The sequence below is a fragment of the Erythrolamprus reginae genome, chromosome 8 (genome assembly GCF_031021105.1).
Source record: "Erythrolamprus reginae isolate rEryReg1 chromosome 8, rEryReg1.hap1, whole genome shotgun sequence".
NCBI classification, from domain to species: domain Eukaryota; kingdom Metazoa; phylum Chordata; class Lepidosauria; order Squamata; family Dipsadidae; genus Erythrolamprus; species Erythrolamprus reginae.
In genome coordinates, this window is record NC_091957.1 from 45,932,552 (window position 1) to 45,959,639 (window position 27,088).

The 27,088-nt window shown below is 43.3% G+C and overlaps 1 protein-coding gene across 3 annotated transcripts; it reads left to right on the forward strand.

The window, feature by feature from the left end:
• The first annotated feature begins 15 nt into the window (after positions 1 to 15).
• TAF7L (TATA-box binding protein associated factor 7 like) lies at positions 16 to 27,088 on the forward strand. Of its 3 annotated transcripts, XM_070759872.1 has the most exons (13): positions 16 to 90; positions 4,191 to 4,371; positions 8,144 to 8,217; positions 9,188 to 9,266; positions 10,494 to 10,627; positions 11,790 to 11,916; positions 14,608 to 14,666; positions 16,663 to 16,735; positions 19,533 to 19,649; positions 23,060 to 23,248; positions 24,059 to 24,171; positions 25,356 to 25,415; positions 26,387 to 27,088. In XM_070759872.1, exons 2-13 carry the CDS (start codon positions 4,359 to 4,361, stop codon positions 26,429 to 26,431), a joined length of 1,083 nt encoding a protein of 360 aa, XP_070615973.1. In that variant the 5' UTR covers positions 16 to 90; positions 4,191 to 4,358; the 3' UTR covers positions 26,432 to 27,088. The 3 variants fall into 3 exon arrangements, with proteins under 3 accessions (XP_070615973.1, XP_070615974.1, XP_070615972.1); XM_070759873.1 differs by lacking the exon at positions 4,191 to 4,371 and having other exon boundaries at positions 34 to 90; positions 23,057 to 23,248; XM_070759871.1 differs by lacking the exon at positions 16 to 90 and having other exon boundaries at positions 4,247 to 4,371; positions 23,057 to 23,248.

Sequence of the window (27,088 nt, forward strand, 5' to 3'; positions counted from 1 at the left end):
TCCCTCCCTCATCTCCTTTTTAGCCTCGGTCCCGCCCCTTCCGGTTCGCTTCCGCCTACAGTCCAGTCTGGCCTTTGGGAGCGGCGGCAGGTGAGTCCGGTCTGCGGGAGACACGGCTGGGCTTCCCACGGGGGTTCCCTCGGCAATCTACCCCTCCAGCCTCGTCCCAATGAGGGAGAGACCCCCGGAAGAAGCCCCTTTGGAGCAGCCGGGAGGTCCTCCGTCTCCTAGGCCAGGAGTCTCCAACCGCTTGGCTCGTTTAAGACTTGTGGACTTCAACTCCCAGAATCCCCCGGTTCTAAAGTGGCTGAGAATGGGAAAGGATTCCTCCATGGGGAATTCTGGGAGTTGAAGTCCATAAGTCTTAAAGGGGCCAAGGTTGGAAACCCTTGGCCTAGGCCAGGGGTAGACAAAGTTGGCTCTTCTATGACATGTGGACTTCAACTCCCAGAATTCCTCAACTAGCATGATTGGCTCAGGAATTCTGGGAGCTGAAGTCCACAAGTCATAGAAGAGCCAACTTTGCCTACCCCTGGCCTAGGCGCACCCCACATGGTTGGGGTTTTTTTTTTTTTGGAAGGATGGGGTCCATAGCTTTGGAGGGCCTGGGGAGACCAGTTTTGGGGCCTCAAAGCCTCCGCTTCCTTCCTTCCCGCCATCTAGGAGTCAGGGTTGGCCAGTGTTTTTTTTTTCTCCTCCAGGGTTTCTCCAGTTTGCCAACTTGGGAATCCCTCAGTTCTAAAGTGGCTGAGAATGGGAAATGATTCCACCATGGGGAATTCTGGGAGTTGAAGTCCAGCTGTAGGGATAAAGGAGAATATTGGTAGTTCAGGGTTGGAATCAGGGGCTCCTTGGTCCCACCAACTTTGGCAGTGCAATGCATATATAAACTCTGAGTAAATCCCATTCCTTAGATAGCACTGATGATGTTACCTAACTGGGCAATGAAACGTCTGCAAGAAAACAACCATGTCAGAGAATAATTTTGAAGTTGCTTTGGAAATGTGGAGGGTACCAGGTACTGGACAGTTTCCTTAATAAAGATACTACAGTAGGCGCTCCTCCTCCTCCCACCTCCTCCATTTCACAGATCCCACTCCTTTCTAGCACTGATGATGTTATCTAGCTGGGCAATGAAACATCTGCAAGAAAACAACTGGATTCAGAGAGTATCAAGGATCCCTCAAGTCTAGCTGTCTTAAAGCTGCTGTGGATGGGAAAAACTGGGTTAATTACTGAGATGCTTGGGGGGGGCGAAGGGGGGGGGGCTTTCTGTCTCTGGAATGTAAATTGCCTTGCAGCCTGTACTGGCCCTTGTGGTTGGCGTATGTGTTGAGTCCAGGCGGTTCTGGCTTACTTCTAAACCATGGTTCGACCAAACCTGGTTAATTTCAAGGTTTAATGCAGGGAGAGTCCTTGTAGTCTTTTGCCCCAAAGACATTGGAGAGGTTGTGCCTGCTTTTGCAATACTGGGTCTGGCCTACAGAACTCCATTCTTCTCCAAAACTAGTCCTTTGTAAATTAAAAATAGCATTTTGGATTGTGCCTCTTCCATTTTGCTGCAGAGCTGACAATCTCCTGATTGGTGGATGATATACAGTGTTCCCTCGATTTTCGCGGGTTCAAACTTCGTGAAAAATCTATACCACGGTTTTAAAAAAATATTAATTAAAAAATACTTTGCGGGTTTTCCCCCTATACCACGGTTTTCCCCGCCTCATGACGTCATACGTCATCGCCAAACTTTTGTCCGCCTTTAATAAATATTTTTTTAATAAACTTTAATAAATAAACAGGGTGAGTAATAATCTAAATCAGTGATGGGCAACCTTTTGAGCTTGGTGTGTCAAAATTCGCCAAAAAACCCAGCATAACTCGGGTGGTGTGTCACCTTGAGAAAAAAACCATAATTTTGTGCTAAAAGTGTCTGGTAACCGAATCCAGGCACTCCAAATTTCCTGTTCATAGTGGCACTCCCTCTTGATTCTCCAAGCGGCACCTTTCTAGATTCTCAAGCTTTGACCTCAAGTCAACAAACAAGCTTTGCCGAGTCTTACTTTCACTCTGCAGAATAGTCCCCGGACTCTTTTTTAAAAAAAAACTCCTGCAGGAGAGGGCGGGGCACCCTTGCCCCAAAGACTCACTGAAACGGCGAATTCTCACGTGAATTGCAGGTTATTTCCAGAAGCCTGGGACAGATATCCTTGCAAAGGTTTGACAGAAAAAGCAAGCAAAGAGCAAACTTCAAAAGAAGGGGAAAGACGGGAGGGAAGGAGGAGGCAAAAGGAGGAAGGGAGGGAAGAAGGAAGGAAGGAGAGAGAGAGAGAAAGGGGCTCTTTGGAAGGAACAGGTTTCGTTCTAATGGGAAGAATCGGCTCACCCAATGAAAGGGAACGCAAAGCGACGATATTTCTTCATCTGGAAAAATGGACACCTGACTTCCTTAACGGCCGCGTGTCACTGAAAATGGCTACGCGTGTCAGTGCTGACACGCGTGTCATAGGTTCGCCATCACTGATCTAAATGGTTGCTAAGGGAATGGGAAATGGTAATTTAGGGGCTTAAAGTGTTAAGGGAAGGCTTGTGATACTGTTCATAGCCCAAAATGGTGTATTTACTTCCGCATCTCTACTTCGCGGAAATTCGACTTTCGCGGGCGGTCTCGGAACGCATCCCCCGCGAAAATCAAGGGAACACTGTATTCCCAATATGAAGTTCTAGAGTAGTGATTTTCATCCTTTTTTGAGCCGCGACACATTTTTTACATTTACAAAATCCTGGGGCACACCACCAACCAAAATGACACTCTCCTCTCTTTTTCTATCCCTGTCTCCTCCCCCCCCCTTGTGTGTGTGTGTGTGTGTATACACTCTTGAACAATTTCCAAAACCAAGTGAGGGCTGGGTTTTTTCTCTCTCTTATTCTTTGGGTGCTTTTTATCATATGCTTTAAATCAAGAGTCACTTCTCTCTCTCTTTTGTTTCTCTTTCCTCTCATTCTCTGCCTCAATCATTTTCTCATTTCTCTTTTTTCCTCCCCTTTTTGCTCATTTCTCTCTCCCCCCCACCCTTCCTCTCATTCTCTCTCTCTCTTGCTTTCTTTCTCTTGCACTCTTTCTCTCTCTCTCTCTCTTGCTCTCAGCAAAAAGTTGCAAAACTGGAATCTGAGCTTCCTTCCTCACGGCACACCTGACCATGTCTCGCGGCACACTGGTTGAAAAACACTGTTCTAGAGGATAGAGACAGGGGTGAAATCCAGCAAGTTCTAACAGGTCCTGGAGAACCAATAGCAGAAATTTTGAGTAGTTCAGAGAACCGGCAAATATCACCTTTGGCTGGGGAGGGAATGGGGATTTTGCAGTATCCTTCCCCCAGGAGTGGAGAAGGAATCAAGATTTTGCAGGATCTTGCAGGAATCAAATCTTTTGCAAGATTTTCCCCTACCATGCCCGCCATGCTGTGCCACGCGCACTATGCCACGCCACACCCACAGAACCGGTAGTAAATAAAATTGGATATCGCCACTGAACAGGGGTCTCCAGCCTTGGCAACTGTAAGGCTTGCGGGCTTCAGCTCGAGCAAAGCTGGCTGAGGAATTTTGGGAGTTGAAGTCAGACCTCACCTACAAAAAGATATGGACAAAATTGAACGGGTCCAAAGACGGGCTACAAGAATGGTGGAAGGCCTTAAGCATAAAACGTATCAGGAAAGACTTCATGAACTCAATCTGTATAGTCTGGAGGACAGAAGGAAAAGGGGGGACATGATCGAAACATTTAAATATATTAAAGGGTTAAATAAGGTCCAGGAGGGAAGTGTTTTTAATAGGAAAGTATACACAAGAACAAGGGGACACAATCTGAAGTTAGTTGGGGGAATGATCAAAGGCAACATGAGAAAATATTATTTGACTGAAAGAGTAGTAGATCCTTTGAACAAACTTCCAGCAGATGTGGCAGATAAATCCACAGTAATTGAATTTAAACATGCCTGGGATAAACATATATCCATCCTAAGATAAAATACAGAAAATAGTATAAGGGCAGACTCGATGGGCCATGAGGTCTTTTTCTGCCGTCAGACTTCTATGTTTCTATGTTTCTAACAAGTCTTAAAAGTTGCCAAGGCTGGAGAGAACCCTGCTATAGGTAAACACATTCAAGGAAATGTCCCCTATGCTTTTCGTTACAGAAATAACGTCTCATTCCAGGAACAGAGGACAGAGTTGATCTGCAGATACTCCCTGGTTTTTTGTGTTTTGGTTTTTTCTAAAAAAAAACCTCTTTGCATTTACGTTTAGTATTTTTGAATGATACAAGTTTTTTTTGTAAACCTTTGCGTGGAACAAGAAGAGGAGGAATGGCGACTGCAAGTAAAGCGTTTGTTTTACATTTCTCTGGTGGTGGGTCTTTAGCGCTTGCTCACTCTCTAGAAAATGGTGCTGATTTTGGTGCAAAAGCTATTCTGCTTTTTTTCTAAAATGATGCCCAGGAGAACTGCAGACTCCTAGTGTATGTGTGTGTGTGTGTGTGTGTGTGTGAGAGAGAGAGAGAGTGGTGGCTGTGCTTTGCCAGCTTTTACAAACATGGATCGAATAATTATGGTTACAGTGTGTTCTGCCGGCGTGTTTCAACCGCCCGTAATTACAGGGTAGTTAGTCCAGGAAGACACACACCACACGATAAAAGGAAAACCCAAAAGTTTTTATAAACAGAAAAACAGAAACAGCTCCCTTTTTAAATGTTAAAGGGATTTTCTGGTACACACAAGACACAGGTGAAATGCAATCCAATTGCTCACCCAATAACTGAGTCCAATTCTAAAGTCCGGAGAGTCTTGAACAGCACAAAAACCACGATCTTGACGAAACAATGAATCAGATAAACTGCCATGAGGCTAAAACACCAGGCTGCACTTTTATCTGTAGCACTAATTACAGCAGCCCCACCCAACCACAGGTGGCCTCATTTTCTCTTGCAATAATCCTTCAGTTGTTGTCTCCTATGCATCACTCTACGCATGCGTGGATGTGTCATTAATTCTTGTTCAGAATCCAGGGATGATGCAGATGATTGATCTCCTCCCGGGCTGTCTGCCAAACTCCCCTCTTCCCTGTCACTCACGCTTCCTTGGTCAGAGGAGGCTTCGTCGGCAGATTCCATCGGGAGCAAAACAGGCCTGCGGCATGTGGATGTTTCCCCCATATCCACCTGCACATTCCTTGGGGCAGGAGCTGGGCCAGAGCTAACCACAACACAGTGCTAATTTAATGGAGTGGATCTTTCCTTCCGTTCCCATGCTCCAGCAAGTGGCAGGATCTTTTCTCCAGTGTCTGCATTTTCACGCTTCGGACAATCGAGTTACGCTGTGTTCTCTATCGCTCCAAACCTGTGTGTTTCTGGCCTCCTGGTGGCACCTTATTTGAAAGAGCTGAGAAGGTGTTTTTGCTTAAGATGGGCAGGGTGGGGAAAGGACAGGAACAGATCCTTGGCTGTCCTTTTTTTCCCGAACCTAGTTAATGCAAACCTTAAGATATTCTGGTTTTAAGTAGAAGCAACATCGTCGTCTTTAATTAAATAATGGAAATAAGCCGAGTGAATGTGCTGAGCTAAGGAAACCATACAGCTTTCAAATTTAATGGTGTCTGATGTACGAGGCTGAAATTGGGCATCAACATACATCTCCAAGGTGCTTTTTGCAAGAAGACCTACATGGCATTGGACCAGAGTACCTCCGGAACCGGAGTGATTATCAAGCATTTGACTTATAAATTACTAGCTCTGAACTGGACCAGATTATTTCCGGAACCGCCTGCTACCGCACGAATCCCAGCGGCCGATAAGGTCCCACAGAGTGGGCCTTCTCCGGGTCCCGTCAACTAAACAATGCCGTTTGGTGGGCCCCAGGGAAAGAGCCTTCTCTGTGGCGGCCCCGGTCCTCTGGAATCAACTCCCCCCGGAGATTAGAACTGCTCCCACCCTCCTTGTCTTCCGTAAACTAGTTAAGACCCACCTATACTGCCAGGCATGGGGGATTTGAGACACCTCTCCCCCAGGCTTATTATAATTTATGTTTGGTATGTATGTGCTGTTTGGTTTTTAATTATGATAGGGTTTTTAGTTTTTTTAATATTAGATTTGTGCCAGTATAATATTGTTTTTATCGTTGTTGTGAGCCGCCCCGAGTCTTCGGAGAGGGGCAGCATGCAAATCTAATAAATTATTATTATTATTATTATTATTATTATTATTATTATTAATTATTTTGTTTTTCCTCAAAGACATTTTGCTTCTCAATCAAGAAGCTTCTTCAGTTCTGACTTTCAACCTTCTCTCTGTGGATTTGACAACAAGAGCAGGGTTTCTCAACCTTAGCCACTTCAGCACAGGTGGATTTTGTTGTTAGTGATCCACATCCAGCTTGGCTGGTCACGGATTTCGAGGACCAGAAGATGGATGGGTACTAGCATCGCAGGCCAGTGTTCTTGCCATCTGAGTGTGAGAGTGAAGGGGAATTAGAACTGGGGAACCACCAGAGACTGTAGAGCCCCCAGTTATGGTATTGTCTGACTCAGAACGATGGGGACTTTGAGAATCAGGACCCCCTGTTAGATGCAAGGGTAAGGAGGATGAGGTCCAGTCATGAATATATCTCTGGAAGGGTTTTTTGGCATTAATATATATCAGTGGGATATTTGGCTACACCTTGACAGTATATAAGGGCAGTTCCCCATTATGGAGCAAAGGTGCCTCGGAGCTGAGAGACTTCTTCTGTTCCACGGACTTCGATTCTGGACGGCTGCATGAACTGTTTAAACTATCCGGACTGTGAGTTTAGTTAAAAACCAAAGACAAATCATAAGTGGAGATTTATGACTCTAGCTGGCTGGCATCTTGGACCGGTTCCTTATCTACTGCTAATTAAAGAAACGCAACCAGCATGGGATTCCTTGCGTGAATTCTTGTATTGCAGAAATTATGTTACCAATAGACTTTGCTTATGTGTACTTTTGAACCAACATGTGTGTGGGTCTTTATTTCTGAGTTTGATCCGGCCGGACAGAACAGATTTCAGGTGTCAGAACTGAAGAAGCTTTATGGATGAGAAGCAAAATGTCTTCAAGGAAAAGTCCAGTTGCCTTTTGGGTGGGGGGACGGATGGACGGACGGACTTATTTGAGACAGCCATGACCTGGATGATTGACAATCTTCATCAACTCTTAAACTGAGATCTTTCTGGTCCTCATCCAATGTTTTAACCATCCCATGACACTGATTTAATTCCGTGCCGATTTTCCGATGAGAACTCTCCCCTTCTTCTGAAGTACAGTTTTCCCTTAAAAACGTTTCGCTTTTCATCCTTCTGAAGGGGGGGGGGGGGACCCCAAGAAAGTCCCAAATGTCTTTTTGGAAAAACACCTTTGTGTATCTGTGAGTCATTATTATTATTATTATTATTATTATTATTATTATTATTATTATTATTTATTAGATTTGTATGCCGCCCCTCTCCGAAGACTCGGGGCGGCTCACAACAGTAATAAAAACAGTATAACAATGGGACAAACCTCATAATAAAAATATATAAAAACCCCAATAATTAAAAACCATACAGCACATACATACCAAACCTGAAATATAAAAAGCCTGGGGGAGATGTCTTAGTTCCCCCATGCCTTGCGATATATGTGGGTCTTGAGTAACTTGCGAAAGACAAGGAGGGTGGGGCCCGTTCTAATCTCCGGGGGGAGTTGATTCCAGAGGGCCGGGGCCGCCACAGAGAAGGCTCTTCCCCTGGGGCCCGCCAAATGACATTGTTTGGTCGACGGGACACGGAGAAGGCCAACTCTGTAGGACCTTATTGGCTGCTGGGATTCGTGCGGTAGAAGGCGGTTCTGGAGGTATTCTGGTCCAATGCCATGTAGGGCTTTAAAGGTCATTACCAACACTTGGAGAGTTCCCATAGATATTTGCTTCAACTTACAGTGTCATGCCTTGGTTTCTCTCCAATAAGGTGCCTCCAGGATGGAATAAATTTGTATGCACTGCTGTTGTGTGATTGCTAGCAAGCTCAGCAGGTTGCACAGCAGGGCTCAGGAAAAAAAACACTTAACTTGTGTCTCTTGTCTTTTCAACCTCTTGAAGAACTGAGGATGACCAAGAACAAGGATAACATCCCCCACGAGTTAGAGAGCCAGTTTGTTTTGCGTCTACCTCCGGTAAGTGACCCGAAGAATTATTAGAATAGAGTATAATAAGCCGAGGTGGCGCAGCAGGTAGAGTGCTGTACTGCAGGCCACTAAAGCTGATTGCTAGATCTGCAGGTCAGCAGTTCAAATCTCATCACCGGCTCAAGGTTGACTCAGCCTTCCATCCTTCCAAGGTGGGTCAAATGAGGATCCGGATTGTGAGGGCAATAGGCTGGCTCTGTTAAAAAGTGCTATTGCAAGAAGGTTGAATGATCAAGAAGAATCCGAATTTTATACTATTTGGAATAAAGTTTATAAATGGATAGATAAAAATAAAAATTAAATGTTATGAGAAATGAATGAATATATTAAAATGACTTTATATTTTTTCTTTTTTATTAACTTAGTTTTATGTTATTATAATGTTTGAATAAAATTCTTCTTTTCATCTAGATTAATATGATTTAATGAATCAAGAATATATTCTTTTTCTGTATTAAAAATTAATTTCTAAGACAAGAGGGGTAATTGTAACCCCTACTATGTGTTAAATGTTTGTACGTTTGTGTGTGATTTTTATGAAAAATCAATAAAGTTTTTTATTTAAAAAATAAATAAATTCCAGTCCAATTTCTGCAGAAAAATAAATAAATAAAAAGTGCTATTGCTAACATGTTGCAAGCCGCCCTGAGTCTAAGGAGAAGAGCGGCATTAAAATAAAAAATATCGAATAAATAAATAAATACACAATTAGAATAGGCAGAGAATAAGAAGTAACAGAATAGAATAAAATAGAATAAGAAAGAATAGAATGGAATAGGAATTTAGAATAGAATAAACTTAGAATAGAATAGAATGAACAGAATGTTGGAAGGGACCTTGGAGGTCTTCTAGTCCAACCCAAATGAGTAAATGCTAACATCACCTATCGTTTTGCTGTGTTTCCTGGTTATGTCTCTAATGGTCCCTTGATCTGGGTTTTCTCTGCCTCTCTACTTAGGAATATGCCTCTACGGTGCGAAGGGCTGTTCAGTCTGGGAGCGTCAATTTGAAGGACAGGCTCACAATTGAATTGCACGGTAAGGGGACAACATCGGAAACTTTTAATTTCTTTCTTCTTTTAAAACAACAACAGATAAAGCATGTAAACAAACACAAATAAAATAAAATAAAAACCAGGTACAGGTATGGGTAGTCCTTGACTTACAACCATTCATTTCGTAACCGTTAAAAGCTACAGCGGCTCTGACAAAGGGAACTTTTCATCCTTATGATGGTTGCAGCCAAATCCCCTGGCTACAGGATTAAAATTCAGAGGCTTGGCAACTGGCGTGTACTTGTGCAGGTTGCAATGTCATGCAATCACCGTTTGTGACCTTCTGACAGGCAAAGTTAGCGGTGGGAAGCCACCTTCCCTTGACAATTGTGTTACTAGCTTCATAACAGTTAACTGTGTCAAGAAAGGTCATTAAACAGGATAAAATGCAATTGTCTCACTTAGCAATGGAAATTTTGGACTCTACTGAGCCTTCTCTGTGGTGGCCCCGACTCTCTGAAACCAGCTCCCCCCGGAGATTAGAACTGCCCCCACCCTCCTTGCCTTCCGTAAACTCCTTAAAACTCACCTCTGCCGTCAGGCATGGGGGAATTGCGGCATCCCCCACCCACCCCACGGGCCTATACAATTTATGTATGGTATGTTTATGTGTATGTCTGCTTTAATAATGGGGTTTTTTAATGTTTTTTAAAATTTATTAGATTTGTTATGAATTGTTTTATTGTATGCTGTGAGCCGCCCCTAGTCTACGGAGAGGGGCGGCATACAAATAAAATAAAATAAAATAAAATAAAAAAATATAATATAATATAATATAATATAATATAATATAATATAATATAATATAATATAATATAATATAATATAATATAATATAATATAATATAATATAATATAATATAATATAATATAATAAAATAAAAAAATAATATAAAATAAAATAAAATAAAATAATAATAAAATAATAAAATATAAAACACACACACAACCGCCCCGAGTGCTGTGAGCCGCCCCGAGTCCGCGGAGAGGGGCGGCATACAAATCTAAATAAGAAATAAATAAATAAATAATAAATAAATAAATAAATCCGTTTTGTTTGCTGTTTGGCAAATTGCTGGGAGGCAGAGACCTTTACTCCTTGCTTTCCTCCTCCCAAATTAAGATACGTCTTATACTCTGAAAGACACGGTAAGTACCTTGACTTTGACACCCCTGACATAGCAATTCTCCCATTTCCCTGTTCCTGCAGCGGATGGGCGTCATGGAATTGTGCGAGTGGACCGTGTCCCCTTAGCTGCCAAGTTGGTGGACTTGCCCTGTATCATGGAAAGCTTGAAAACCATCGATAAGAAGACCTTCTACAAGACGGCTGACATTTGCCAGGTAGATGCTCTCCACCGATCAGAAGGATAAGCCAAGGCAGTGTTGCTTTTTGTTTTCATAGGTGTAGCTTTCTTTTCAATGTCCTTCTTAAATCTGTATTATTATTATTATTATTATTATTATTATTATTATTATTATTATTATTATTGTTTTTCCAAACCACAAATAGTTATGGAATATAGTTGATCTTAACAGTTAGAATGTAAGAACATACAAAGAACCATGTTAAACCGGGCCAAAGCCCATTGAGTCCAGCATTCTCTGTCACACAGTGACCAACCAATTGTCCATGGGGAACTTGAGCAGAAAGAGAAGGCAAGACCCTCCCTTTCCCTTGCCCCCCAACAAATGGTACCCTGCCTGCCTTGAAGCTATCCAGGCTGACAGCTGTCACGATTTCTTCTGGAAGTGAATTCCATAAACCAACGACCCTCTGGGTGAAGAAATATTTCCCTTTATTTGTCCTCACTTTCTTACCTATGAGCTTTAGGGAGTGCCCCCTCGTCCTAGTATTGTGTGATAGAGAAAATAATTTTTCTCGACCCACCTTTTCTATCCCATGCATGATTTTATACACTTCGATCAAGTCACCCCTTAAACGCCGTCTTTCAAGGCTGAAGAGACCAAGGCGTTGCAACCTGGTTTCATAAGGGAGGTGTATCATTTCCTTAATCATACTTGTTGCCCTTTTTTTGCACCTTTTCCAGTTCCATTATATCCTTCTTGACGTGCGGTGACCAGAACTGTACACAGTACACCATCGATTTGTACAGAGGCAATACAACACTTTAAAGTTCTTTAAGGGTGCAGGATTTCTAATAAACTTAAAGCTTAAAACTCCATTAGTTCTGGATTGATAGAAGCTTGGGAGGCTTGAAAAGGAAATTAGACAACTTGATGGTGGATTTTTTTTTTAGAAAAAGCAGTGGCAACTAGCTATGAAGATTCAGAGTTACTCTGAAGATACTGGGGTCCATCTCCAACACCAATCAATTTGTGCTCATATTATGAATTTCTCACTGATAACTGTTTGATTGACCACTCTCACAAGACTGAACTAAGCAAACCTCTAGTTTGATCTAACATAACTTGCCTTGGGCTTTTACACCTTCTAATTTTCTCTCTGATGTCAATTTTTCTTTTACTCCATTGGGGAATTCAGATGCTTGTATGCACTGTGGATGGAGACCTCTACCCTCCCTTGGAGGAACCGTCCGTTAGTACCGATGCTAGAGCCAACAAGAAGAAGGATAAGGACCGGGAGAAGAAGTTTATCTGGAATCATGGCAGTGAGTAGCTCTTGGGTCATTCCCTTACACTAGGGAACCTTAATCTGTGCATGGTCCCCTACTGTTGTGCCAGCGGCCAGCAAAGCTAGCAGCAGACTCGGACAGTGAGGAGGTTGGGGAGGAACATTATATCTATCCTGAAAAGCTGGGGAAGACTAGGATGAGGGCTCTGCATCAGATAGGGAGGAGATAGAGTTAGAGAAAATAATAAGAGAAAAAACTGAGGGTACTAAGACGCAAGCAATATATATAAGATGCTAGTCAGACGGGGATGTGATCCAAGGATTGACTAAATGGTGGCAGAATGAGATACAAGTAGAGGTGCAAGAGATGGAAAATGTAGTAGAGAATATAAGGAAAATCAAGAATACAAGAGTTAGGGAAATGAGAAGGAAAACATTACATAAGTGGTATTACACACCCGTTCAACTTGCACACTTTCAGCAGAACGTTAAAGGTATCTGTTGGCATGGGTGCCAAGACAAAGGAGTGTTTATGCATATGCTCTGGGAATGCCCAGTGGTGCAGAACCTTTGCCAAAAAGTGCAAGAGGATTTTAATAGGATATTAAATATAAGATGGACGATTACTAAGGAAATGGCAGTATTAGTAAAAAGTAGTGAGATGGGAGAATACAGAGAAATAAAACAAGCAGCGATAGAAAGTGCTCAGGCGGTAATAGTCTTGGGGTGGAAAGATGCAACAAAATGGACAATGCAAAATTGGTATAGGTATAGGGTGGACCACATTCAATTCGAGATTATGGATAAAAGGATGAATTCGATTAATGAAACTGATTTGCAACAGCTGATGGAGCGATGGGACAAGGTAAGACGATATATGGCGAGTAGGATCCGAGACCAAGCTATAAGAAACAAGTTGGATCACTATAATATGTAAAAAAATATTTCACTCTTGGGTTTAAATGATTCATACAAGAAATACCCCCAACTGGTGGTGGGGTATGATTGATTGTCTGGTAGTGGGATCACTGAGCACATGTTATATGTAATATGTTGTGTGTGTGTTTTATATTATAAAAATCAATAAAAATATTAATTAAAAAAAAGGGCTCTTCGTTAGAGGCAGAATGGGGGCCAAGACTGTCGGGCAGTTATCAGCTGCCTCTGGAGCTAGACAGCAATGAAGCAGAGGAACAGCTGGAGCCTGTTCCCAATGTGCGTATGCGCAGAGCCTCCAGAAGAACAGAACAGCTAAGAAATCAGGGTCAACTTGGGAGTAAAGCCACAGGTGGACGATGAATGTCCCTTCCATAGGAAATAAAAGAGGAGCGAAAGGGGACTGGGCTTTTACAGGAAACAATTTGTCATTCGGTTCAGCAGTGTGAACATCTATCTGTGAATCTCAGACGCTCTCTGCCAAGTCTTCCTTCCTTCCTTCCTTCCTTCCTTCCTTCCTTCCTTCCTTCCTTCCTTCCTTCCTTCCTTCCTTCCTTCCTTCCTTCCTTCCTTCCTTCCCCTTCCCCTTCCCTTCCCTTCCCTTCCCTTCCCTTCCCTTCCTTCCTTCCTTCCTTCCTTCCTTCCTTTCTTTCTTTCTTTCTTTCTTTCTTTCTTTCCTTACTTACTTATTTATTTATTTACTTATTTACTTATTTATTAGATTGGTATGCCGCCCCTCTCCGCAGACTCAGGGCGCCTTTCACAGCACTGCATTTTGGAAAAAATATTTGCATGACAGCTTTCTTTTATTATTATTATTATTATTATTATTATTATTATTATTATTATTATTATTATTATTTAAAGTAAAAATAAACTTTATTTATAACACACAAAACATAAAAGACATTTTAAAAAGTTGGACAATTTGTGACGTGCCTGTAGTACAACTCTTAAGTGCTTATTTTCTATTACACAAATTATATTTACATAATATACATCAAATCATAGCAATGATCCTATTCATGTATCTCCTTTTCTTTCCCTTCCTTTTTTTCTTTTTATGACCAATCCTCTGACCTTTGCTCTCCAAGTTTTCTAACATTTATTAAATCACAATCTTTGCTTTTTCCTTTTTTTCATCCAATCATAGAACCAACAGTTAATATACTCTCACTTATCTAGATTTTTTTAATACTTTGGTTAAGCTATCCATTTCTGCACACGCTGTTGTTTTTTCAATTATATCTATCCTCAGTGGGCACAATTTCATTTTTCCAATATTGTGCAAGCATTATTCTCACTGCGGTCGTTATACGTAGGATTAAGTACAATTGATTTTTATCAAAATTTGCACGGGATGTACCTAACAAAAAAAGTTCAAGCTTCTTTTCTATTCTTTTCTCTAATATTTCCTCTAGCCGAATCTGGATTTTCCCACAGAATTAAGAGAAATTAAAGAGAAAATTAAATGGCAACTTCCCAAGCTAGATAAGGTCTGGGTCATAAATTCTCCTTTGGAAGACCGTTTGCCAGGCCTTTGCTGAATGTGAGTGAGGAATTCACATTCGTTTTTAAAAAGGTTTTTTTTTATCGGGACCAGGATTCTGTTTCGTGCTTTTTGGGAGAAGCCTAGGTCAGGACACCATTCATCATGAAGAATTATGAGACCCGTTGACCTTCCTGTCTTTGGTTCAGAATGCCGGCATCTCTTCTGCATCCCCAGAGAGCTGTTGGCTGTGCCCTCCTGTTCCATCTCCCCTTTGCCAACTCATTTGCTGTGTTCTTGCAGTTACGCTTCCGTTGAAGAACGTCCGAAAGAGGAGGTTCCGAAAGACAGCTAAGAAGAAGGTGAGTCGCCTAAATGAACCTTCAAGATCTCTTGGTTTTGGAAGCTGGAGCCAAAATGTAAAGCCCAATGGGGAAATTTGAGTTAAGGACAGATAGTATCTTCGTTTCATCCGTTCCTCTTGAAGCCAAGGTGTTGTTTTTGCATTCATCCTGTTTCCCCACCTTCTCCAGTTTTCCTAATCATACACCCCCCACCCCCCCACGCCACACAAGAAATGCAGGGTATGTAAGTAGATCAGCAGCAAGCTACTAAATGTCTATGGAGATTCTCTGTCCCTTTCAAGAGGCAACAAGACTTCGTTGGTTTTTCCTTCGAAGACGTTTCGCTTCTCATCCAAGAAGCTTCTTCAACTTTAATTGGATGGTGGGGAATGGAAGGATTTATACTCCTTGTAGACAGCTGGTCACTGGATGCTTGGTGGCGCAGTGGTTAGAGTGCAGTACTGCAGGCTACTTCTGCTGTCTGCCAGCTGACTGCAATTTGGCAATTCAACCCTCACCAGGCTTAAGGTTGACTCAGCCCTCCATCCATCTGAGTTGGGTAAAATGAGGACCTGGATTGTTGGGGCCGATATGCTGACTCTGTAAACCGCCTAGAGAGGGCTGTAAAGCACTATGAAGCGCTTTATAAGTCTAAGTGCTATTGTTATTTAGATTAGATTAGATTAGATTAGATTAGATTTATTGGATTTATATGCCGCCCCTCTCCGCAGACTCGGGGCGGCTCACAACAATGGTAAAAACAGTACATAGTGACACATCCAATACCCACCAATCCAATTACAATTTTAAGTTAAGAAATTCATAAAACAACCCCAATATATATAAAAAACAAGCACACAATCAATCAAACACCAAAACAACATGGGCAAGGGGGAGATGTTTCAGTTCCCCCATGCCTGACGACAGAGGTGGGTTTTAAGGAGTTTACAAAAGGCAAGGAGGGTGGGGGCAATCCTAATCTCAGGGGGGAACTGGTTCCAGAGAGTCGGAGCCACCACAGAGACGGCTCTTCCCCTGGGTCCCGCCAGACGACATTTCCCGCCTTTTAGAAAACTGTTGAGGCCATTTGGAGGTTTATTTGAACCCTCAGGGTCAGCTTGTCGCGGTTTGTAAGTGATTAAAGTCTGTTAGAACATTAACCCCGCGGAGGCGATAGATGAAGCCTTTAGTCATTTGTTCAAAACAAGATTTCTTTTATTATAAAAGTAGAAAAATAAAGCATGTCTCGAGGGACAACGCAACAAATATGTCTTCACATGATAGAGGTAAAAAAAAGAGAATGGAGTTTTAGGATGGAGAAGAAGGAAGTGATGTTCGATTTGACAGGATATTACATCATAATAGGAGGATCTTAGTAAGGCACACACACAGTTAACTCTTTAATTACTAAATGTCTCGGGGCTGGCAATATTCAGTGTGACACAGCTGAAGGGTGCAAATCAGTGTTCCCTCTAATTTTTTTGGGGGGTGGGCGGAAAAGTATAGTGTCTGAGCGGCAGTCCCTTCGGGACTGGGTGGCACAGAAATAATAAATAAATAAATAAATAAATACTGTGTGTCTATAACAGTGAGCTCATAATAGGGCAACTCTATCAATATCAAAATGCCACTTAAATAGTTGAGCTAGTTTCAAACTAGATTTTGATTTTCTTTCTCTCTTCCTTACTCCCATTCTTTTTCTTTCTCTTTTTCTTCCTCTATTTTTTCTATCTGTTTCTCTCTCTTCCTCTCTTCCTCTCTCTCTCCTTCCCTCTCACTCTTTCCCTCTCGGTTTCTGGGCAGGTTTGGAAAACTCTGAGTTGATGATGATTTTTAAGTGAGCGATTGCTCACTGCTCAGCTTAGAGGGAACTATGGTGCAAATGGGCGTGGAGCTTTCTTGGAACTGTTGAAATTGGGGGAGACTTAAACAGAAAACTCCTAAGGTAGTTGAAACTCAGCCGGCAGTACAGTATACAATTTCTCTTCTCCCCTTCCCATTTTCTGTGTCACAGTATATCGAGTCTCCAGATGTAGAGAAAGAAGTGAAGCGCCTTCTCAGCACAGATGCCGAAGCCGTCAGCGTCCGTATCCTTTCTTCCACTCCACCCCCGTAAGGTTTGCTTTGAAATGAATACTGACAGTCCCCGAAGTAAGACTGCAATCGAGGCCCAAATTTCCATTTTGCTAAGCAAGGGAGTTGACTGAATCTCAATTTACGACCTTCTTGCCACCCTGGTTAAGCAAATTGTGGAAGTCGTTAAGGGAACCACGGGATCATTAAGTAAATCTGGCTTCTCACTGACTTGTTGAAACCCTGCAAGAGAGGTTACAAATGGTGATCACATAACCCAGGAATAGTGCAACTACTGTAAGCGTATGCTGTTTCACTATTACTCTAATTTTCTGTTTAATTTTAATTTTCTGAAAACTGTTCTTGCATCTAGTTATTCTGGTGTGCGGTGCCCTGTAGCAACGTTTTGAGGGTAGGAGTTGAAACAGTTTATGTCCAGGATGCGAGGGGTCAGTAAATATTTTCACAGCCCTCTTTTTGACTCGTGCAGTATACAGGTCCTCAATGGAAGGCAGGTTGGCAGCAATTATTTTTCCTGCAGTTCTGATTATAGAAACATAGAAGACTGACGGCAGAAAAAGACCTCATGGTCCATCTAGTCTGCCCTTATACTATTTTTTGTATTTTATCTTAGGATGGATCTATGTTTATCCCAGGCATGTTTAAATTCAGTTCCTGTGGATTTACCAACCACGTCTGCGGGAAGTTTGTTCCAAGGATCTACTACTCTTTTCAGTAAAATAATATTTTCTCATGTTGCTTTTGATCTTTCCCCCAACTAACTTCAGATTGTGTCCCCTTGTTCTTGTGTTCACTTTCCTATTAAAAACACTTCCCTCCTGAACCTTATTTAACCCTTTGACATATTTAAATGTTTCGATCATGTCCCCCCTTTTCCTTCTGTCCTCCAGACTATACAGATTGAGTTCATGAAGTCTTTCCTGATACGTTTTATGCTTAAGACCTTCCACCGTTCTTGTAGCCCATCTTTGGACCCGTTCAATTTTGTCAATATCTTTTTGTAGGCGAGGTCTCCAGAACAGGACAGAGTATTATTCTGAATGGGGTTTCACCAGCGCTCTATATAGCGGGATCACAATCTCTCTCTTCCTGCTTGTTATACCTCTAGCTATGCAGCCAAGCATCCTACTAGTTGTATCTAATTATTCTGGTGTGCGGTGCCCTGTAGCGACGTTTTGAGGGTAGGAGTTGAAACAGTTTATGTCCAGGATGCGAGCCCTCTTTGACTCATGCAGTATCCAGGTTCTCAATGGAAGGCAGGTTGGCATCAATTGTTTTTTCTGCAATTCTGATTGTCCTCTGAAGTCTGTGTCGGTCTTGTTGGGTTGCAGCACCAAACCAGACAGTTATAGAGGTGCAGATGACAGACTCAATGATTCCTCTGTAGAACTGTATCAGCAGCTCCTTGGGCAGTTTGAGCTTCCTGAGTTGGTGCAGAAAGAACATTCTTTGTTGTGCTTTTTTTGATGACATTTTTGATGTAAGGTGACTATTTTAGGCTTTGAGATATGATAGAACCTAGAAATTTGAAGGTCTCTACTGTTGATATTGTGTTGTCTAGTATTATGAAAGGTGGAAGGATGGGTGGGCTTCTCCTAAAGTCTACCCCCATTTCTATGGTTTTGAATGTGTTCAGTTCTAGGTTGTTCCGGTCACACCACAAGGCTAATTGTTCAAATTCCCATCTTTATATGGTTTCAGCATTGTTTTGAATGAGACCAATCATGGTTGTATCGTCTGCAAACTTCAGTAGTTTAACAGATGGATCATTCATTCTCTCACACACAACACTGGACTTGTCCCCAAGAATTAGTTGTTTTCATTACAATTTTCTGTGAGTTTACATAGAAGTATGGAAAGCCACTAAGGGCATCAACATGTGACTTAACCACCTGGTAAATAAAGTCAGGGGGGTTAACATTCCTTCCACTGGAATTAGACTGGAATTCTCTCTTCAGGAGATCGTTTCTAAAGCAGAATTTTCCTTTATCAAATTCAGTGAGACTGGTGAGAAAATTGCAATAATATTTCTTGTGGTTGGCTCTGGCCCAGCTTCTGCCCCAAGGAATGTGGAGGTGGATGTGGGGGAAACATCCACATGCCACAGGTCTGTTTTGCTCCCGATAGAATCTCCCGACGAAGGCTCCTCTGACCAAGGAAGCCTGAGTAGCAGGGAAGCGGGGAGTTTGGCAGACAGCCCAGGAGGAGATCAATCATCCTTATCATCCATGGATTCTGAACAAGAACTTATGACAGATCCACGCATGCGTAGAGTGATGCATAGGAGAGAACAACTGAAGGATTATTACAGGGGATAGTGAGGCCACCTGTGGTTGGGTGGAGCTGCTGTAATTAGTGCTACAGATAAAAAGAACAGCGTGCTGGTTTAGCCTTGTGGAAGTTTATCTGATTCATGGTTCGTCAAGATCGTGGTTTTGCTGTTTCCCTGTTCAAGACTGTGTGTGGACTTTCTGGACTTTTGAATTTGGACTCAATTTCCCAGTTACTGGGTGAGAAATTGGATTGCATTTAATCTGTGCCTTGTGTGTACCAGAAAATCCCTTTGACATTCAAAAAGGGAGTTTTTTCTGCTTTTCTGTTGATAAAGACTTTTGGTTTTCCTTCTATTGTGTGGTGTGTGTCTTTCTGGATTAATTACCCTGTAATTACGGGCGGTTGGGACACGCCGGCAGAACAAATATTTTTCCAACGTGGACTCACATTCGGTTTCTTGATGTGCTTCCCCTATTAAATTGATATTTTCCTTAATCTGCCTGTGCCTGAATTCAGGCTGGGAAGTGATTGCCGAAGATGAAACGAAGGAAGCCGAGAATCACGGGTTACTTACAGGCCTGGATATCTCTTCTCCTGGCATGACCGGACATAAGCAAGGCCATGGATCTTCAGGTATGGTCACATTTTAGGATGCTACCACAACAACCACAACAATACACAAGCATACCATAGATACAAACTTAAGGTAAGCCACACCAAACTTGATTGCAGGAAATACGACTTCACTGCTCACAGTCACTCGTGCCCTCATCACCTCGAGGTTCGACTACTGTAATGCTCTCTACATGGGGCTACCTTTGAAGAGTGTTTGGAAACTTCAGATCGTGCAGAATGCAGCTGCGAGAGCAATCATGGGCTTCCCAAGGTATGCCCATGTTACACCAACACTCCGCAGTCTGCATTGGTTGCCGATCAATTTCCGGTCACAATTCAAAGTGTTGGTTATGACCTATAAAGCCCTTCATGGCATCAGACCGGAATATCTCCGGGACCGCCTTCTGCCGCACGAATCCCAGCGACCGGTTAGGTCCCACAGAGTTGGCCTTCTCCGGGTCCCGTCGACTAAGCAATGTTGTTTGGCGGGACCCAGGAGAAGAGCCTTCTCTATGGCGGCCCCGGCCCTCTGGAACCAGCTCCCCCCAGATATCAGAGTTGCCCCCCACTCTCCTTGCCTTTCGCAAGCTCCTTAAAATCCACCTCTGTCGTCAGGCATGGGGGAATTGAAATTTCCCTTCCCCCTAGGCTTATAGAATTTAAACGTGGTATGCTTGTATGTATGAGTGGTTCTTTAAATTGGGTTTTTTTAGATTGTTTTAATATTAGATTTGTTTACATTGTCTTTTTATATTGTTGTTAGCCGCCCCAAGTCTTCGGAGAGGGGCGGCATACAAATCTAAAAAATACAAATACAAATACAAACAACAGAGGGATCAATGCCTGGAATGCACTACCTGACTGTGGTTTCTTCCCCAAATCCCCAAAACTTTAACCTTAGACTGTCCATTGTTGACCTCACTCAATTCCTAAGAGGTCTGTAAGGGGCGTGTATAAGCGCACCAATGTGCCTGCCGTCTCTGTCCTAATGTCCCCTTTTATTTGTATCCATCTCATGCGTTAATAACCGTGTTTACACGTATATCTGTTATCTAATATAGGGATCACCACCCTTTCGGTCCTCGGGGGCCACTAAATTTATAATTTTAAATCCCGTGGACCATTAATATGAATTTTATAAAGAAAAAGATAAATAGTATTTAGTGCAATATAAAAAATGCAAATATTTTTTTCTGCAGACTACCAACATTTTCTCATGGACCACCAGTGGTCCATGGGCCACCGTTTGGGGACCATTGATCTAATTCCGTTTATCTAATTCAGCATTCAGGTTGGGTTGCCACGATGAAAAAAGGATGTTGAGACACTAGAAAAAGTGCAGAGAAGAGTGACAAAGGTGATTAGGGACCTGGAGGCTAAAAGATATGAAGAACGATTGCAGGAACTGGGCAGGGCTAGTTTAATGAAAAGAAGGACCAGGGTAGACATGATAGCAGTGTTCCAGTATCTCAGAGGTTCCCACAAAGAAGAGAGAGTCAACCTATTCTCCAAAGCACCTGAGGGTAGAACAAGAAACAATGGGTGGAAACTAAACAAGGAGAGAAGCAACTTAGAACTAAGGAGAAATTTCATGACAGAACAATTAATCAGTGGAACAGTTTGCCTCCAGAAGTTGCGTATGCTCCAACACTGGAAGTCTTTTAAGAAGATGTTGGATAACCATTTGTCTGAAGTAGTGTAGGGTTTCTTGCCTAAGCAGGGGGTGGACTAGAAGACCTCCAAGGTCCCTTCCAACTCTGTTGTTGTTGTTATTATAACACAGTGGTACCTCTACCTAAGAACACCTCTACTTATGAACTTTTCTAGATAAGAAATAGGTGTTCAAGATTTTTTTGCCTCTTCTCAAGAACCATTTTCCACTTACAAACTTGAGCCGCCGAAACTGTATCCGAAAAAGGGATTAGCCTCCGTGGGGCCTCTCTAGGAGTCTCCTGGGAGGAAACGGCCAGAAAAGGCGGGGAGAAGCTTCTGTGGAGCCTCTCAAGGAATCTCCTGGGAGGAAACAGGGCTGGAAAAGGCAGGGAGAAGCTTCCGTGGGGCCTCTCTAGGAATCTCCTGGGAGGAAACAGACAGAAAAGGCAGGGAGAAGCCTCTGTGGAGCCTCTCAAGGAATCTCCTGGGAGGAAACAGGGCTGGAAAAGGCAGGGAGAAGCCTCCGTGGGGCCTCTCTATTTATTTATTTTATTTATTTATTTAGATTTGTATGCCGCCCCTCTCCGCAGACTCGGGGCGGCTCACAGCATAACATAACAGTTTGTAGCAAATCCAAATATAATTTAAAACATTTAAAAGAACCCCATTTTGTTAACAAACATACACTCAAACATCCCATACATAAAATGTGCATGCCCGGGGGAGGTGTTTCAGTTCCCTCATGCCTGACGACAGAGGTGGGTTTTAAGAAGTTTACGGAAGGCAGGGAGAGTAGGGGCAGTTCTAATCTCTGGGGGGAGTTGGTTCCAGAGGGTCGGGGCCGCCACAGAGAAGGCTCTTCCCCTGGGGCCCGCCAACCGACATTGTTTAGTTGACGGGACCCGGAGAAGGCCCACTCTGTGGGACCTAATTGGTTGCTGGGATTCGTGCGGTAGAAGGCGGTCTCGGAGATATTCTGGTCCATTGCCATGAAGGGCTTTAAAGGTCATGACCAACACTTTGAATTGTGACCGGAAATTGATCGGCAGCCAATGCAAGCTGCGGAGTGATGTTGAAACATGGGCATACCTAGGTAGGCCCATGACTGCTCTCGCAGCTGCATTCTGCACGATCTGAAGTTTCCGAACACTTTTCAAAGGTAGCCCCATGTAGAGAGCATTACAGTAGTCGAACCTCGAGGTGATGAGGGCATGAGTGACTGTGAGCAATGAGTCCCGGTCCAGATAGGGCCGCAACTGGTGCACCAGGCGAACCTGGGCAAACGCCCCCCTCTCTAGGAATCTCCTGGGAGGAAACAGGGCCTCCACCCTCCCTGTGGTTTCCCCAACCGCACGCATTATTTCCTTTTACATTGATTCCTATGGGAAAAATTGCTTCTTCTCACAAACCTTTCTACTTAAGAAACTGCTCACAGAATGAATTAATTTCATAAGTAGAGGGACCACTGTACATGCTTGACAAAATAAACAAATAAAATAAAAATGTTACCCTTGGGGTTCCCAGTTCTTGAAAAGCCACTAGATGGCGACAAAGCAGTAGCATTTCCTGCAGCGCTCTCTCTCGCTACCTTGTGATCCATTGGAGGTTTTGCTGGTCTGCTCATTGCAGTCCTGTCCAAATTCCCCCTGACTCTAAGGGGGAGGGTGCATTGGGGGTGTAGAGACCAGACTAGCCAATCTCTTCAGCAAGATACGATGGGGTACATTGAGGAATGGTTTGGCTCCTTTTGTCCCTCTTCTCGGTCCAACCAGCAGAACGGGACGAACTCCGGGAGATGTTCAATGAAATCAGCAGCAGCAGCAGTGATGAATACGAGCGAGACCACCATGACGACGAAGACCTGAACGTGATGGATACGGAGGAAGACTTGGAGCGGAGGCTGCAGGGCAAGCTGAACGAATCCAGCTCCCAGCAGCAAGAGAACGAAGGAACCAGCCAAATCGGTTAGAAGCCAGTGGGGAAAGGAAGCCGGGCTACGGGAGTTTAGGGGATTTTGGGCGGTCCTTTGGGGCAGCCCTGTGTCCAGTAGTGGGTTGCAGCCGGTACGCCTGGGATTGGAGATTGTTAGTATGTCTCGGTACGAAACCTTCACCGCACATTAAACAGAGTTTGGGTTAGCCAGATAATGACTCAGACTTAGTATCAATTATATATAACAATATTATTATTTACAAATATACAAAATAAGCAATACACATATCATACTACTAATGGTTTACAAACCACGCACACAACAATATAGCTCACGGCAAATATATCTCTAAGAAAGAACTCCCCCCAAGGGGAACGGTGTTGGCGCCCTCTAATGGCCAACCAGTAAAAGTTCCTTAAAGTTACAGTTTTTACATTCTACAAACTGATATGGTTAGCTACTGTATGGCAACAACCAAGGAGGTTACGGTCAATATACTAACAGATGCACACACATCTCCACACCCCCGATGCGTGTATGTGTGTGCAAGCGTGAAATTTTGCTTCTGCATACGCGAGGACGCTCTCACGCACAAGATTTCGCAGGGTTTCGGCATTTTGTTTGCTTCTGCACGTGCGAAAGCAAATCGCTGAAAATTGGTGAAATCTCGTGGGCGAGAATGTCCTTGTGTGAGATTTTGCTTGCTGTGCATGCGCAGAAGCCAAATCTCATGCCGACCCGTGACAGTCCTGGAGGGCGTACCGGTAGTGGCCGGTAAGTGGACCCCTCGTCTGCCTGGGTTATCAGGACAGCCCTTGGTTGATTATTTCTCTCTTTGTAGCGCTTGGCATCCAGAAGCAAATTGACAACCTGAAGGGCAAGCTGCAGGAAACCCAGGAGCGGAGGAAACGCCAGGAAGACCTCATCATGAAAGTGGAGAACCTGGCGCTCAAGGTGACTCTGGAATTAATTGATTCTTATCCCACCTTTATTAGTGTTTAAAAACTCAAGGCAGTTGTTGTGAGTGGTCCACGTCTGGCTCAGCAGGACACGGATTTCGAGGACGGAGGAGTACTGACATCGCAGGTCATTGTTCTTGCCATCTGAGATGGTAGTACCCCCAGTTATGGGACTTAATGAGTCAGAGGACAATGGGGAATTGGAGGTGGAGGCCCCCTTGTTAGCTGCAAGAGTCAGGAGAATGTGGTCTAAGCAGGAATATCTGAAAAGGAGGGGTTCTTGACGTTCATAGAACTATGGGACACTTGGCCACGCCTTGCCAGTATATAAGGGGCTTTCTAAGGGGAAGGGGATGTGGCGAACAGTGTTCCTCATCATGGCTGCTGGATAATCAAAGCTGTGAGACTTCTGTGCTAAGAGAGGGAGGGCTGCAGTTGTGGGTTCTAAAACCCTTTACAGGCATGATGCTTCTGAACATGGCAGAAGTGTTACAGGTGGTGGGTGGAGCCTCCTGCTGCCGGCATTACCTGTTCCCAAGAAACAGGATGAACCGGGAACAACCCATTGTTGGAGGGCTGGTTCAAGATCATCCAGACATCTTTCATGCCTAAGGCAGGATTAGAACTCATCAGCTCCTAGTAATTGGTACAAAGTTACCTAGATGGCTTTTGTGCTTAAGCGGGCCTAGAACTCACGGTCTCCTGGCAGTGGGCAGAGTTAACTATAGCAATAGCACTTAGACTTGCACTTAGATGGTGATTTACACCATCTCTAAGCGGTTTACAGAGTCAGCATCTTGCCCCCAACAATCTGGGTCCTCATTTTACCCACCTCAGAAGGATGGAAGGCTGAGTCAACCTTGAGCTGGTCAGGATCAAACTGCTGGCAGTGGGCAGAGTTAACTATAGCGATAGCACTTAGACATATATACCGTTTTACAGTGCTTTACACCATCTCTAAGAACTTTACAGAGTCCGTCTATTGCCCCCAACAATCTGGGTCCTCATTTTACCCACCTAGGAAGGATGGGAGGCTGAGTCAACCTTGAGCCTGGTGAGAGTTGAACTGCCAAATTGCAGTCAGACAGCAGACAGCAGAAGTAGCCTGCAGTACTGTACTTTAACCACTGCGCCATCGCGGCTCAAAGATAACCTCTTTCCTATCGGTCTAATTCCTAGACGCGCCTCCAAGCCGTGCTGGATGAGTTCAAACAACAGGAAGAGCGAGAGAAACAACAGGTAAGATTTCTGCCATTTTGATAAATTCTTAATTAAAATAAGGTTTTTAGAAACCCACAAAATGTAGCAGTTTTGTCTGGGGAAACATGTTCAAAACACATAAGTGTAATGTTCATTAGTAGGCTAGACTGGGGAAAGTATTTGCAGGGCACAGTGATTATCAAGCATTTGACTTATAAATTACTAGCTCTGAACTGGACCAGATTATTTCCGGAACCGCCTGTTACCGCACAAATCCCAGCGACCGATAAGGTCCCACAGAGTTCGCCTTCTCCGGGTCCCGTCGACTAAACAATGTCGTTTGGCGGGCCCAGGGGAAGAGCCTTCTCTGTGGCGATCCCGGCCCTCTGGAACCAACTCCCCCCGGAGATTAGAATAGCCCCCACCCTCCCTGTCTTTCGTAAACTACTCAAGACTCATTTATACCGCCAGGCATGGGGGAGTTGAGATAGCTCTTCCCCCTAGGCCATTACAAGTTATGGATGGTATGTTTGTGTGTATGTTTGGTTTTACAATATGGGTTTGTAGTTGTTTTTATTATTAGATTGTACATGTTGTGTTTATTATTGTTGTTAGCCGCCCCGAGTCTACGGAGAGGGGCGGCATACAATTCCAACAAATTATTATTATTATTAATTATTATTATTTGCAGGGCACAGTGATTATCAAGCATTTGACTTATAAGTTACTAGCTCTGAACTGCTTGTAACTTTTATCCATTTTGCACGAATGAGTGGCGACTCATTGGAGCAACTTCATAGTTACAAGTGAATGTTGTTTGGCTGAGCTGGGTGGGATTTGTGGGGGTTATTTGCTTAACATCTATAACCTCTAAGGTTATAGATTAAAGGTTACAGATTAAAGGTCCATGGATCCTTATTTGAAGGAGAAAGGAGAATGGGACTGATAGTAGATTTCATTGTGTAATAATAGGTTTGTTTTTGTTTTTTTCATTTCTCCTTTCTCTGCAGCTGGTATCTCTTCAAGAGCAACTAGAAGCTCTGATGGAAAAATAAAACCTCTAAAGCTCCAAGAACAGAAACTCTGCTGTCGACTAAGAAGTTCCTTCACTTGGCGCTGTGGCCCTCAGCTTTTTCGGTGCAGTTCATAACATCTGAACCAGTTAGCAAGTCCCTCGCATATAATCTAGATCAGTGTTTCCCAACCTTGGCAACTTGAAGATATTTGGACTTCAACTCCCAGAATTCCCCAGCCAGCGAATGCTGGCTGGGGAATTCTGGGAGTTGAAGTCCAAATTTCTTCAAGTTGCCAAGGTTGGGAAACACTGATCTAGATACACATCTAGCCAGGCTCCAGGAGTTGTGACTTACAAATAGCATATGCAGACGATGCAGAAAATGTGAATGTTTTGCAAAGAACAGGATTTCCTCCAAGGGGGGTGGGGGTGGGGGTCACAAAAACAGTGTTCATTGCTGAGAGCAAAATTCACTTTAGGACCATCTTTGGTTCTTTTCCAGTTCTGTATCTCTTTTGTTTTCCGATGAGTCAATCCTGCAATGTTTTAAACAGCATGAAATCCTGGCATGCAAATATAACAACATCTGCATACTTATAAATACTGATTGTGTGTGAGAAAAGTTTGCCTCCTAACATTCTTTGTTAACACATTCATGTTTTGCTTTATGAAATAAAAATAAAATTCTCTGTATTTA

Excerpts from the sequence above, each read along its gene's own strand:
- TAF7L (XM_070759871.1), top strand. Across the intron at positions 10,628-11,789 it reads AGACGGCTGACATTTGCCAG|ATGCTTGTATGCACTGTGGA; the intron begins GTAGATGCTCTC and ends TGGGGAATTCAG. Across the intron at positions 11,917-14,607 it reads GTTTATCTGGAATCATGGCA|TTACGCTTCCGTTGAAGAAC; the intron begins GTGAGTAGCTCT and ends GTGTTCTTGCAG.